General features: G+C 30.2%; 2 protein-coding genes across 3 annotated transcripts; both read left to right on the top strand.

Moving 5' to 3' along the window:
* The first annotated feature begins 208 nt into the window (after window positions 1–208).
* Window positions 209–4,104, top strand: LOC130813332 (probable small nuclear ribonucleoprotein G). 2 transcript variants are annotated; one of them, XM_057679148.1, is made up of 4 exons: window positions 209–387; window positions 485–507; window positions 3,584–3,705; window positions 3,799–4,104. In XM_057679148.1, exons 1-4 carry the CDS (start codon window positions 353–355, stop codon window positions 3,859–3,861), a joined length of 243 nt encoding a protein of 80 aa, XP_057535131.1. In that variant the 5' UTR covers window positions 209–352; the 3' UTR covers window positions 3,862–4,104. The 2 variants fall into 2 exon arrangements, with proteins under 2 accessions (XP_057535131.1, XP_057535132.1); XM_057679149.1 differs by lacking the exon at window positions 485–507 and having other exon boundaries at window positions 216–387.
* A 5,365-nt stretch (window positions 4,105–9,469) lies between these two features.
* Window positions 9,470–14,775, top strand: LOC130813697 (rho GTPase-activating protein 5-like). Its single transcript, XM_057679543.1, has 5 exons — window positions 9,470–10,457; window positions 12,820–12,940; window positions 13,034–13,153; window positions 13,254–13,484; window positions 13,890–14,775. The coding sequence occupies exons 1-5, from the start codon at window positions 10,009–10,011 to the stop codon at window positions 14,394–14,396; spliced, it is 1,428 nt and encodes a 475-aa protein (XP_057535526.1). The 5' UTR covers window positions 9,470–10,008; the 3' UTR covers window positions 14,397–14,775.
* Window positions 14,776–15,040: the final 265 nt, after the last annotated feature.

The following is a 15,040-nucleotide window of genomic DNA, read 5'->3' as shown; positions in this document are numbered from 1 at the left end:
CTAAACTAGTTTTAATTTTTTTCGAGATAAACTAGGGCTAATTAGTATTTAGTCGTCTAACTGTGAGACGGTCTCAATAAAAAAAATTAGTGATAAAAATATTGTCAAAAATTAAACTTAGTTATCATTATGGGCCCAATTGCTTTTCTCGGCTTCAAATAAAGTAATAAACTAATTAACCCAGGCCCAAATTATCAAAATACAAGAAAAAGAAACCCTTCACTTTTAGCAAGGGTTTTAGGCTTTAGCTTTAGGAACATCATATCAAATTTGGTCTCTCGATCATTTTCATCTCACCGTAGAAACCCGCCTCGAATTTTTCCGCTTTGTGCTACTATTCTCGTGTTCAAGGATGAGTAGATCAGGCCAGCCTCCAGATCTCAAGAAGTTAGTTTTCTAAATCTCCTTTAATCTTTTTTATTCTGTTTGCTACTGATTCTTAATCATTTTATTGCTATTTTTTCTCTGTTTTCTGTGTTATTAGATACATGGACAAGAAGCTTCAAAGTAAGTTTGTTTTCCCTTTTCCTTTTGCCAATTTTTTTTGGTTGATTTTAGTTTTCTCTTTACCAATTTTTCTGGGTTGATTTTCATTTTCTCTTAACCAAGTTTTCTGGGTTGTTTTTCCTTTTCTCTTTATCATTTTTCTGGACGGTGGTGTTAGTAGTTCTATTGTTTTTCATCTGTGGAATATTGTAGCGCCATGATACTATTATATGGTGGGTTTTAATTTGGATATTTTGAAGCAAAAAGGGTCAAATTAAAGGCATTTTTGGAAAGTGATTATGCTTAGTGATATCGTTTTACTAATGTGATGAGTGGAATTATAGAATCATAGGGAGTATTGGACTTTAAGTTTAGATTTTGTTTATTAGACCTAATATACAACTAGGTTTTTATTTGGGTACTTATGCGCGCATCTTTTGAGTGTGATAATTCTGTTTTTTACTTGTGTTGTGATGAATGATGCTTATGCCTGGTTTCTACTAGCTTGAAATGTAGTAAACTTGAGGAGATGTTGGTTTGGTAGCGGACATTTGAGTGAACTTATTTTCTAGAATATGAGAAATCATTCTGTTGCTATTACTAGCATTTCACATTGCCTAGTTACTAATGTGCAGTTAGAGATTGTCGTCTTGTGTGTGATCACTTTGTGTAGTCTGATTACTTATGCTATGGAAAACTTAGAACTTAGATGCTGAAGAGTTTTTACGTGTTCTATACTACTATTTATCCTGTTGACTTACTTTGTGCTTGTAGTTGATGGAGGAGCTCCTTTGTTTAACATCACAAGGCATGTACCTTATGAAAGCCCTTTACAATTGATATGTGGATTGGGTTGATTCAGATTTTTGCGTAGTTTATTGTCCTGTGTAGAATAGTCATCAATGGTGAAGCAAGAATATCGTTAATACAATGATGATTTTCATTGTAGAGGTAGAATGGTAGATTGTTTTTAGATAAGATGTTTTGGCATATCTTGGGCTTGGAAATGTTTTTGGGGTTAATATGACTAGAGCGCTGGACTTTATGGGTATTACTCTTAGATATGAGCTTTTTTGGTAGTGCTCTTTGATATGAGGTCTTGTTGAGTATCAGTTGGTAAAAGAGAAGGAATTCTGCTTTACTCGTTCTTTAGTTACTTGGTTATATCTAAGGTTTGATTGATGATGGTGATGGATAGATTAATTTGGTAGAAGCTTTTGGGAAATTTGCTAATTTTTCTTTGATTGATGGTGGAATTTCTATTTCATTTTAAGCTCATAGATTAGTATATTCGGCATTGATAATCAATTATTAAGAACTTTTATAGGTGTTAGTTCTATGTCTGAGATCTGGGGAATTAGCTAAACTTGTTGAACTGGCTGTCAATTAATTCAGAGATTTGGGGGACTGAATTTTGTGTATCGTTATTTGAGAATTCATATACCACTACTAACCATACCTTGTATAGGAAATAAAAATCTCTTACATAGTTAGATTTGACATTTTAAGTGTTCAGAAAAGAAAACATTCATGTATAGAATTTGAGTAAACCAGTCCAAAACAACATTGAGCTTTACGTACCACAAGCATAGTGGTTAGACAGGAGAAAGATAAATAAATCAAATACTCATATATAGAATGATTGCACTTTTAGCTTGTCAGATCAAAGATGCTATAAAGATAGGGCAGGAGTAACAACGTACCATGAAAGTAGTAAGGCACCAAACTAAGTATATTTTTCTTCAAAACTCTCCAAAACCTTTTCTGTTTTGATCTATATACTCCCTCTGTCCTGAATAATTTGTATCAAAGAGAAAAATGTTGTTTTTTTAAGAAAAAGATGGATAATGGTAATAAATGAAGAGAGAGAATGAACTGTGTGGATGAAATTGAAAAAGAGTTAAAATGTATGGATGAGATTAAAAGGAAGTGGTGGGTCATAGTCCAAAAATAGAAATGATGCAAATTAAGTGAGACGGTTTAAAATGAAAAATGTTGCAAATTAAATGGGACGGAGTGAGTAAAACTTTTTACTATATTATTTTGGATTATTATATCAGCAATTCAGCAGTCTACTGCTTGTTTAGCCTTACAATCAATGATTTAATGCAAATTTTCAAAATCTCAACTGGTATGAAGATTTGTGGATTGTTTTAAGAATTCCAAAAGAAGCAACCTTACTAAAATCTTATGAAATAGTTTGGAACTTTTTTGAATACACATTTGATTTTGTTCAAATGCATGTTGGACATGACATATGGCAATATTGTGTTACTCTCTTTGTTCCTTATAGATTGCACTCAATTTCCATTTTAGGTTGTCCCACTTGCTTTACTTAATTTTCTAATTTTTGGTAATGGTCCCTTTTAATTTTTTTAATATCATCCACAAATCCATACTCTCTTTTATCTCATCCACTTGTTTCTTCCACCCACTTGGTCACTTGTTATGTGTCTTATTGATCAATTATGAACTAATTATTTACACATTTATGAATAGCTACAATTTATAAGGAATAGACCGATGGAGGGGAGTACAATTTTGTGTAAAGGGTTTGGGGGAGTTAGATTCCCAGCGTTAGCTATTAAGTGTCTCAAACATTTTTTACATGTTATTTAAAAGCATAATATTCCATTACAATGTCACCCAATACAATAAGATGAGCAAGTAGAATTCTTTCTTCGGTCTTCGACTTCCTTGTGCAGCTTTTTGGGATGCACAATTATTCCTACATTTCCCCTCTTTGAGATTCTATATTGTTCCCTCAGTCCCTTTGAAATTGAAACTTGGGCATTTGACACAAATATTAAGGATGAGTGGGGTCATTTAAATTGTGTGGATGATATTAGAAGAGAAAGAAAATAAATACTGTTATATAGGTTAAAATTAAAGAAAGTAGAGGGGACATTTCCATAAAAGAAGTTGCAGTAAAGTAAAAGGGATGGAGTATAATGAGAAGTGTGAGAATTTTAAAGCGACAGAAGGAGTATCAAGTTTTTTAGAACTTCCGCTTTTCTAATTCATGTTGTTTCACCAATTCACAAAATTGCTTCAAGTTTGTGCTTCTTAACTCATATATGGACCTTTTGTATTGCAGTCAAACTGAATGCAAACCGGATGGTAGTTGGTACACTTCGAGGGTTTGACCAGTTTATGAATCTTGTGATTGACAACACCGTGGAAGTAAACGGAAATGAGAATAATGAGATAGGCATGGTGGTAAGTTGGATGATTATGATCTGTAACTTTTTTTGTAGATTATGTCACTTTGCTTATCGGTCTTACTAAACTGCGCATCCTGTTTTGTGGTAGGTTATCCGAGGAAACAGTGTCGTGACTGTCGAGGCGCTTGAGCCAGTGAGCAAGAACTTGTAATCCCTGACTCTGAGTGTTAGCAATGATTTATGCTTTCTTATTGTAGACATCAAGATTCAAGGGCTTAATCTGGCTATTTCTCTTTTTAGTGCATGTCAAAGTGTTCGATAATATATCTCGAAGCCAGCTAATGTGTAATTGTGCAGAATGTAGTTGATATTCTGTTGCGTATGTCGTTTGTGTGATATTACGTTTGTTTCATTTCCGTTATAAATCTCTTGCATATTCCAGGTAGTGTGGTAAGCGGAAATATAGATTTAAATGAGCAAACAACTCAAGCAGGTTGGGTCAAACGGGTTGGGCTTTGATGAATACCCTTAGCTATAGGGTTTTTTCAAAAATTAATATATATATATATATATATATATATATATATATATATATATATATATATATATATATATATATATATATATATATATATATATATATTCTTGTATTACATCATTAACACAAGTAATTAGACCCTTGTAAATCCACAAGTGAGAAAATTTGAGGGTTTTAAAATTTTTCTTTATAATCCATTTGTGAGTTGAAATTTTCCCAGTTTTCAACTTATTTAGTCTTTCTATTTGTTCTTGCATTTTGATTTACTTTTTTATACTACATTGTTTTTCATCTCCATGATTGAGTTTTGCTCTAACAAATTTGTATATCATTTTGAGTATATACAATGTTAACTAACATAATAATAGATAATCTGTTAAAAATCTGCTTTAACATGCTTCACAACACTATTTAAACAACTCAACTTTTTAATAAATCAACACGCTTAAATCTTTCTAAACGAGTTATATCACAATCTCTAAACATAAGTCTCATCCATTACATAACTATATTTAAATAGCTCGACACATTCTTATAATGAGACAGACACATATAATTAACCTATTTATGCAATTAATCACTTAATTAAATTATGGGTTATAATATTAAGGGTTGTATATAAAAATTAACAAATTTTATTTATTATTAATAATTTTAAATTTCAAGAGAATCTTATCTTGAAGTTGGAAAATAATTAATATTTTATATAATTATTTTTACTTTTCAAGTAAAAATAAATGCTAAAATAATAAAGTATAATGAAAATTTGATGTTTTCAAAGCAAAAATTATATTAAATTATATTAATAAAATATAAGATTTTAGCTTATATACAACCCTTAGAGTTGTACATATTATTTTCCTTAAATTATTAGGAAGTCTTGAATGTTTCACTACAAACATTCTCATTTAAGAATTTGTGATATTTAAAATCATTTGTTAAATTTTAATTTCGTTGATAAAAGGAGTAATAACGTTGAACTATTGTTTTATTCACCCAAGAAAACGTTAACTATTTTATTGCCGCCTATTAAAGATTGAATTTGAAACACTTTAGCCTAAATGGGCCCAACCAAATATACACTTTTTATTTGCCATTTAAAAGGCCCATAAAATTGCTCTTTTTGAACTCTAACACAAAACAATGAACATGAAACACTTTTTGCACTTTCTCTATTTTCGGAGTATTAAAACGGGCAAATTCAATAGAAGTTGTCTAGATTGATTTTCATTTTTAATGATAAAGCCAATTTAACCGTAATTTTGCTTCCTTGTCCTTAAATTAAGGTATTCAATACTCGCTTTTGTCACAATCGGACTGCATCAAAGACAAAAAAAGTTAATTTTAAAAGTATATTCATGATTGTTGTAGATATTTTTTGGGCCCTGAGTGAAAGTAAAATAATGAGTACTTAAAATACGGACATTGTGTCTTTTTTAAGTGACTATTGATAAACAACTAATTTTATCAATTAGACAAAACACTGATATGTTCTATTAACCTAGAAAATAAAATAAATTTAAAATACCATTACTTAGTTAATTGATCACAATTATTGATTAAAAAATATCAAATTATATTCTCCAACCAATAACCTAAAAATAAATAAATAGTCATTAACAAGGTCATGAATGAACATTAATTATGAAAAATCATTGTTATTTATTATATTATCAATTTTTCATTTATGTCAAATATTATAGCTTTTTATATATAAATAAAAATTTAATAAATAAAAAAATTTAGGCCCCACAAAATAACAAGGCCCTGAGTCGTCGCTCATGTTGCTTTTGTAAAGAGTCGGCCCTGAGTATATTGATAGTTGTAATATTTTGTTCTTTAATGTAATAAATGTGATTGGTGATTTTAAGGGAAAAGAGAGATTTAAGTATGCAGATAATATTAAAAATGAATTTTGTTATATGGATGAGATTAACAAAAAAGTAGTGAGATCCAATCTTAAACAAGAAAATATATAAATGATGCAAGATAATAAAAATAAAAAATAATGCAAATTTAGTGAGACAGAAAAATATTCATCTTCTTTTTGTTTTTTGTTTTGCTTTACTTTTGATCATCATTCTATCCTCTATTAATATGAGATCTTCTAATTATTCTTTGTTTATTATTAGTAGAACAATGTTTGGTTTTCATAAATATTAATGATAATTTCAACCGTAAAAGGTCTAAAAATTAAATTAACTACTAGATTAATTCTAATTGTTAAAGAATGATTACTCCTATTATTTTATGTTCAAGGAAGATTTATTAATAGATGTTCACTAACTTGATTATAAGTCCTAGTAAAGGTGTTCGATGACTTCAATTAAAATTGATGAACAAAGCGTGCAACATAACCAACAAATACAACGAAGCCCATGAATAGATTATATATAGACGGTTTTATCGAGAGACGCACTTTATATATAGGTTAAATAGTTTATTTTATATACATATTTAAGAATATAAATTCCTTATTTGAGGTCATCTCATCGAAAAACGGTATTTCACAAGGAAACTCTATTTATTTTGATTGAAAAAATTTGATTGGTCATTACATGCAGATCATATTGCGTTTTTAACGTAACAATTAAGTAGTTGCATTCATTCAGTTGTTTAAGTATTGTTATTGATGCCTATACATGTCTTCAAAACAAATTATATGTGCAAAAATATATATAATAGCTACCTTTTCTAAATATAATACCTTACACAATTAATTAAACAAATAATATCTAAAAGCTACAACTATAAAATCATATTTTTTCACAATTAATAATTACTTAAATAGCTTACAACAGTCCACAATTATTTTGCTTCATACAAGCCCAAGAAATAACAAATAAAAAGAACATGACTAATATGTGCATAAATATAATACATATAACTAATTTAAAACTATTTTAATATTATAGATACTTCTATTAAATTTTAATAAAGACATGTAAAGTGCAAACTAAAGTGATCATGAGATTTGGTGGACTAACCTATGAAACATCAAATATTAATACTCCAGAAGGGAACAATTCACAAAAAATCGGGAGTTTAATAATTGATAAATATAATATGTACTCGACTCATAGGCAGATCTAGAGTTCGGAGTCTCAGGGAGTATCAGCTAATGGACGAAATTTTGACAGAGTTTCATTGTAAAAGTAACAATTATTTTATACTTACTTGCTAAAATTTTGAATACAACAAATCATAAAAGAAAATGCAACAAAATAAATTAATTGACCTAATTAAAAAAGAGATAAAATAAATAAATAAAACAAAATTACTAAAATAAGAGAGTATTTATCATCAAAAGACTTCAGTATTAATTTTACACCTTTACTCTTACTAATTGAAAAGTCTACTTTGAATTTCTTTAAAAAAAAAGGCCAAAAAACATGTGACCCGTGGACTCCAACATAGTTCCGCGACTGACTCTACTGCACATACATTATTCTTTTCCACATGTGCCTGTGGAAAAAAAATATTATAGGAATATACATGTCTTATATTTAGAGACATTAAAAATAGACTCAACCCGATATTTATCTGATTTTATATAATTAAATTTAATTTTAACTTTATTTTTAAAATAAACTTACAAAAATATAAGAACTATTACAAGACTCGAATATATCCTGGCCCGACAACAATTTAATAATTTGAATAAACGCCTCTACTTCTACGTAAATGTGTATACTTAATTTTTAGATAATTGATGATAAGAAAGTATGTATTATTTTTGGCAGATCAGATTTTAGAGGCAGTTAATTGAATTTCACAACTGTACTTATTATTTTGGTTAACTAACCTCAACTGTTTTCTTCTTGTCTCTTAGCCTTACTCTTAGTCCATTGTTATCCTTTCACCTCTTCTTTGCTTTAGTTACTTGCCAGGTATTGTATGTATTTTTAATCATACTTGGGGAAGATGAGAATTGTAAGTGAATTTCCATCAAGTATTAAATTATTTTGTTAAATAAATAAAATTTTGTATGCTAATATCTAAATAAGAATTTTAAATTTGTATACGTATATGAGTGAAGGTATATTCTCAAGGTAAATCATCATCATCGTTGTATTTAATGTAGTATTCCGCTTATAATAAATTATAATCAGGTTTGGAGAGGGAAAAAAGACGATAATCTATACTCATAAAAAAAGATACGGCAAAATAGTCTCTCAACTTAAAAAAATTCTTAAAAAAAATATTTATGGATTTCCTTTTTCCAAGTGCATGGAACATTAACCATGAAATTACTCTTACTAGTGAGTAGTGAGACAATTTATAGTCACAACATCATCCTATCTTATATGTAACAATTAATTTATCTCATTTTTATTTTAATTTATCATAATAAAATTATCTTATTTTTATTTTAGATAATTCTATTTAATTTTTATTTTCTATGTTTTCTCTGTAATTAAAAAATATCATATTATTTTAATCCACCATATTCAATCTTATTATTTCTATATCATTTAATAATTGGACTAAATGATAGTTTATGACATAGCAAGTATTAGATTAGATCTATGTATGACTCATCATGTACACGAACGAAAAGTAATTATTCGGTTAATTTTAATTGATGTGATCTTAATAGTCAAATATAGTGAAAGGTTGGTAATTGCACAACACTATTAATATGAAGGAATTTTCATCCTTAATGGTAATGTAAGACGCTAACACACTACATACACTACTATAAAAATTACTCTACTTTTTAATTTTCTTACAAAAAAAATTTGCTTAATATTTGATAGCATTAAGAAGAAAATAATAATAAATTTCTATAACAAAAATAAAATAACTCACCTACCTAAATGCCATTAAATCAATTGTTTTCACATATCTAATTACTATATATAATACTCATAATAGATTAAAATAAATTTTATCTTTATAACTTACCATATATCTTAAATAATTCTTATATATTTAAATTATGGAAAATGATATATACAATTTTAAGGGCTGTATATAAGAAAGAATCTTGTATATTTTTTTACGTAATTTATTATTGTTTTTGCTTTGAAAACATAAGATTTAGTTATATTTTATTATTTTATTAATATTTTTTTTGGAAAATTTTAAATAACTGTAAAAAATATTAATTGTCCCCAATTTTCAATACTAAATTATTTTGAAAACCTAAAATTATTGATAATAGATAGAATTTACTAATTTTCATGCACAGTCCTAAGAGCTATAAATATCATTACCCTTAAATTATATATATAGTACACATTTAAAAGTACTTTCTCTTATTTTTATTAATTATTATGGATAACAACATCTTGTAAAGAGAATTATCAATATCCTAACAACTAATAAAAATATAAATGAACATGAGTCAAAACAAAAGAAAAACCTTCCCTATATTAACCACCCCATTAGGCCATTACTCACTCAACTAGGAATATCATCAATATCATTAGTACTCCACAAACTATTTCAAGTTTTGGCTTCCCAGTAAAGCTGCCAAATACTCCTCCCTGTTTCTGCCTAAATTCCTATACAATTTCCCCCAATTTTAGTAACCATTAGACTTCAAAATCTCATCTTTGCTTCTTCAATGCTCAAACCAAATTAAACCCATTTCTTGTTTAATCCCAAAAATTTCAAAAAAAACTATAAAAATTTGTAATGATGTGTTAGTCCCACCTTCCATAACCATAACCATATCATATCCCTTACTTCAATCCAACTCAACTTCCTTAGCATTTTTCCATCCAAATTCTTTCTTTGTAAACACTCAATTTCCTTAAAGATTAAATATTTTTCCCAAAAAGAAGTGGGTATTATTTTTTAGTGTAAGATAAAATGAGTATAGAAGTTGTACAATCTTCAAGTATAAGTTCAATGCAAAATGGGCCCACAAGAAATGATGGACTATACCAATATAGTCATTATCTGAATATCATCAACAATACTCCATCTTTGTCAAATGTAGAGGAAGAAGAAGTGGGTAGAGGAGAAAGAAAGAGGAGAAGGAGAGAAGAAGAGGAAGAAAGAGATTATCAGTTGAAATTTGTTGGGTTGTTTTTTACTGCTTTTAGGAGATCTGTTTTTGGGTGTTCATCTTGTGAGATTAAAACAGCTTTTTCTAATTCATCATCATCTTCTTCTTCTGTTTCTTGTGGTGGTATGGAAATTGGATTGCCTACAAATGTTAGGCATGTTGCCCATGTTACTTTTGATAGATTTAATGGATTTCTTGGTCTTCCTGTTGAGTTTGAGCCTGAAGTTCCTAGACGACCTCCTAGTGCTAGGTAATTTCTTAACAAATTTTATGCTCTTAATCATTTTCTACCCGATTCTAATCTTTTGGGATTGCTCGAATGTAATTTAAGAATTTTAACATTGATTACGATATTTCATCGATCTATATAAAACAATCATATACTTTCTAAATATATGCTTTTAAATTGCAAAAAAATGTGAATGAGAAGAACAAATACATAGAGAGTATTTTCTTATTAATTGATTACAAAACAAAGTTGTTTGTCTTACGCTAAAACGTCTCATACAAGAATATGTGTTGTTTGAATTAGTTGGTGTTGAAGATTTTCTCTATTTTGTAACCTTCCTTCATGGTGGAACAAAATTAAGGGTTACATACATTATAGAGCTCCTAGTGTATTGAATGCTATTTTGCAGTTTTGCTTAGCTGTTTTTTATGTGTACTAAAATTTACAACAACATTCCGTTGCTTAATGTTATTAAGTAGCTTTTACCTATGGCGGGCTATTAATTAGCTTCCACATATGGCGGCGGGTCTAGGGGTCAGATGTGGACTATACTTCCTCTGTTCTATTGAATTTGTATTATTTTCCGTTTAATAAGTCCTACTTAATTTGCATTATTTATATTTTTGGACAATAACCCACCATTTTCTTGTAATCTAATTCATACATTTTAAAACTCTTTTAATTTCATCTATTTAGTTTATTCTTTCTCTTCGTTTATTATCATTTTTTTAAACAATTTAAAGAGGACAGATGATTAGCATTGGTTGCTCATAATTTTTTAAACGAAAAGTAATTTGCTTTCTTCATGGTAGCACAAAAGCAGTGCCATAGGGTTAGAGTTTCTATGCACTTGAAGTTTTTGTTTGGTCCTTTTCTCTCAAATTTTTGAATTTGAACTTAAAGTTTGAGGAAGAGATAAATAAAATTTGAAATAAGACTATATAGTTAGGAGTAAAAGTTAGTACTTAAATTTCCGCGGTGGGATTGTCTTCATAATGAAGTGTTGATGCAATACATGCTTTTCTTGACGCTAAATTTTAACTTGAATATATATGAAATCTTCTCCACAAAAATGTTAAACGGATAGTTAAGACCTCGATATTCATATTGTACTATATCAATGACAAGAAACTTATATGCATATCAATATGTTGGTTGTGGTTGTGGTAATTTAGCTATTGATATGACATGTGCTAGTGAAAACGAGATCGTTTCTTAAATTTTAGGGAAAATAGTTAAATATAAATTAATTTTTGCTCGATACACTGAAAATAAACCTAAAAATGTTTATTTTTTAAATAAACCCACATTTTCTGTATGATTGCTGAAAATAAACACAACTCGTTTATTCTTAATTCTTTACTTACAAACAAAGAAGTTTTAAAGATAATTATAAACAATAGTTTGATTGATTTTTAGCAAATATACTTTATAGGTGGATTTATTTAAAAATAAATAATATCTGAGTTTATTTTCAACAGATCAAGCAGAAGTTGATTTACAATTTCCCCTAAATTTTACTACAAATTACCAATACCCGTTGTTGATTTTTGTTCTGTTTCTGTATTCTCATAGTCCTTGATTAATTTTTGGGCTACTGTTTTTCTGATTGCTGGTGGGGAACATACTCTTGGCTATTGGGACCATATTTATACTATAAAGTTTTGTTGAAGGGTTAAAAGAGATAAAGGTGGTTCCTTAGAGTTTCCTACATGTGTCCTCCAAGTTGATTTGCTGGGGTAGAAGTGATTCATTTGTGGGCCAATATAGTAAAAAGTCACTTGATCCCTTTTTACAACTTGGATTGAAATAGTAATTCAAAATTTTGAATCTGTAATTTGAAAATGTAGACATCAACAACTATATGGCTCTCACTATTTTTAGTCATTATCTATGTTACTTGGGCTCTTCATTTTGCTTCACGTACCCGGTACCCGTGTCCGATCCTTGATGCTCGGACATTGGAATGACACTTAGTCACTTCATTTTAGGCGTAAAGTTGAATATTTAGACGTATTTGACACTTGGACACGTACCATTATCCAACATCAGTACTCGAGTCTAAGTAACATAGGTCATTATCACCCAGGGATCTCAAATTTTCAATATATGCCCAAGTTTATTGCTAACAAGGATGGAAAATATAGCTGTTTTTTGCATAATGGTTGATAAGTTACTTATTGACATCCATAGTAAAACGGCTTAAAATCATGTGCACGATCTTTGCTACCAAAGGTCAGTCGGAAAAATCTTTGTTATTACAACATAAGTTTACGTACATCTGATCCCCAATATACTGATTTGGTTATTTTTCTTTCCGTTATAGTACCACATACATCTGATCCCCAATATACTGATTTGGTTATTTTTCTTTCCGTTATAGTACCACAGTGTTTGGAGTTTCGACCAATTCCATGCAACTTTCCTTTGACACAAGAGGAAATAGTGTACCCACAATTCTCTTACTAATGCAACATCGGTTGTATGCTTTAGGAGGTCTCCAAGTAAGTATTTACCGTGTTAATCTTGTCTTTCGTTATTTCGATGTCAAATCATATTTAGTTTTTGATCTTAATTTGCTTTGTATATGCTTCAAGGCAGAAGGAATTTTCAGAATCAATCCTGATAATGGGCAAGAGGAGTATGTAAGAGATCAACTAAACCGAGGCCTAATTCCTGATGATGTCGATGTTCATTGCTTAGCGGGTCTAATAAAGGTAATGCCGAAGATAGCATCTAGACGAATGCCTTGATCATATTTCGTCTGCAATACGAATGTTAAATAAAATCGGTTTATGTTTTGATTTTGATGCTTAGGCTTGGTTTAGAGAACTTCCGACTGGTATACTTGACTGTCTTTCCCCCGAGCAAGTCATGGAATCCCAAACAGAAGAGGAGTGCTTTCAGCTTGCAAAGCTTCTTCCCCCGACAGAAGCTGCTCTTTTGGATTGGGCTGTGAATCTTATGGCTGATGTTGCACAGTGCGAACATCTAAACAAGATGAACGCACGGAATGTTGCTATGGTTTTTGCTCCGAACATGACCCATGTGAGTAAAACCGTCTTCATGTCTTTTACGCACCCTTGATTTTGTTGAATAAGATTTTGATCGGCTGATTATGTTTGCCTAAATGTTTTCCGTTTTCTCTTTTGGAAGATGGTTTCTGTTTTGTGTTATATAACATATCCCGGAACCTCAACCATTAGCTTAAGCTTTTGGTTAAGTTGGTTTCTTCACATGGTATCAGAAGCTAGCGTGACAAGAGATTATAGGTTCGAATCTCAATCACCCCTCATTATTCAGCGCATGTGCGAATCCACACTTCTAGCCGAATGAGCTCTCGTGTGAGAGGGCGTGTTAGAGAATATAACATATCGTGGGACCCTCATTTAAAGTGGAATCTTCGTGTTGTAGTATTGATGAACGAACTTTATATTCTTGTCACATTTGCAGATGGCAGACCCTCTAACAGCGCTGATGCACGCGGTGCAAGTGATGAACTTCTTAAAAACACTCATTGAAAGAACGCTAAAAGAAAGAGAAGATTCGGTATTAGACTCTGCCCTTGATTCATACAGCAGGGATCCGTCAGGCGACAATGGTTGTCACACCCCTTTACAAACCATCCATGAGGATAATAACGAAAGCGAGCCAGATGTTGCAAATGAACGCAAATCTACACCCGTAAACCCTTCCACCTCGATGGATAACGAAGAGGAACCAACTAAAGACGACAAGATTCACAGGAGTACATCTGACGACAACAACAAAACTAAGCCATCCAACAAACTGAAAAATACTAAAAATGGTCAGAATTCTACAACTAAGAAGGGAACGAGAAAGAACAGCAACGAAAAACTTGTGAATCATGTACCTAACAAGTCCGCTGAGAAAACTAAAGGAACTATCCTCGTTAGCAGTGTGAAGCTAAGGAACGACAGAATTGAAGCTTGGCGGTGAATTTAACCACGCTTAGATATGGTTGTAATGTCAACGACCTTCACTCCAAAGATCCGAAGATGAAATTTTAGTTTCACTTGGGAGTAATGTATTATTATTTGGTATCTATGTGTTTTTTTTTTTATTTTGATTTTTTGGGAATGATTTTATAAAATTATTATGGTTGTATGAGTGAATGGTGGATTTGTTGTTGTTGACCAGTTTTTAAGTCATTCTGAATGTGTTGCATTGAGCTAACAAGTGCATCTTTGAGAAACATAGGCCTTGTTTAAGGTCTACACTTGCTAAATAGAATCAACTTTGTAAAGTTAGCAATTTGACATATTTACTAAGTTGTATAAAACATTTCTTTTACTATTCTGGTTCAACCAATTGTTTGTGCTAGTTTAAGTCTTATGATCACACTCAAAAGTTGCTTCGTTTATGTTCCCTCCATTTTCATTAGAGATGTTCAAAACAGATTTAGTGATCAATATTTACTTGATTTTGTAATCAGCATAATTTGACTTGACAAAAAATGGTAAAACCAACATGAATACAAGACTTAATTTTAAACCAACACGAAACATCTGAGCTGATGATCCAAATGAACACCTCTAAATTATTGTTAGAATATTCTTAAGGGTAGACAAAAATTATGAAAA

This window comes from Amaranthus tricolor, chromosome 5, assembly GCF_026212465.1.
Source record: "Amaranthus tricolor cultivar Red isolate AtriRed21 chromosome 5, ASM2621246v1, whole genome shotgun sequence".
NCBI classification, from domain to species: domain Eukaryota; kingdom Viridiplantae; phylum Streptophyta; class Magnoliopsida; order Caryophyllales; family Amaranthaceae; genus Amaranthus; species Amaranthus tricolor.
The sequence above is the reverse complement of the archived record's forward strand: the minus strand, read 5'-3'. Positions and strand labels throughout refer to the sequence as shown.

What these genes read in the sequence shown, in the direction of transcription:
- LOC130813697 (XM_057679543.1), top strand. Translation starts at nt 10,009, where the DNA reads ATGAGTATAGAAGTTGTACAATCTTCAAGTATAAGTTCAATGCAAAAT. An exon ending in AGACGACCTCCTAGTGCTAG is followed by an intron (nt 10,458 to 12,819) that starts GTAATTTCTTAA and finishes TTTCCGTTATAG; the next exon opens with TACCACAGTGTTTGGAGTTT. An exon ending in ATGCTTTAGGAGGTCTCCAA is followed by an intron (nt 12,941 to 13,033) that starts GTAAGTATTTAC and finishes ATATGCTTCAAG; the next exon opens with GCAGAAGGAATTTTCAGAAT.
- LOC130813332 (XM_057679148.1), top strand. Translation starts at nt 353, where the DNA reads ATGAGTAGATCAGGCCAGCCTCCAGATCTCAAGAA. An exon ending in CAGCCTCCAGATCTCAAGAA is followed by an intron (nt 388 to 484) that starts GTTAGTTTTCTA and finishes CTGTGTTATTAG; the next exon opens with ATACATGGACAAGAAGCTTC. An exon ending in ATAATGAGATAGGCATGGTG is followed by an intron (nt 3,706 to 3,798) that starts GTAAGTTGGATG and finishes GTTTTGTGGTAG; the next exon opens with GTTATCCGAGGAAACAGTGT.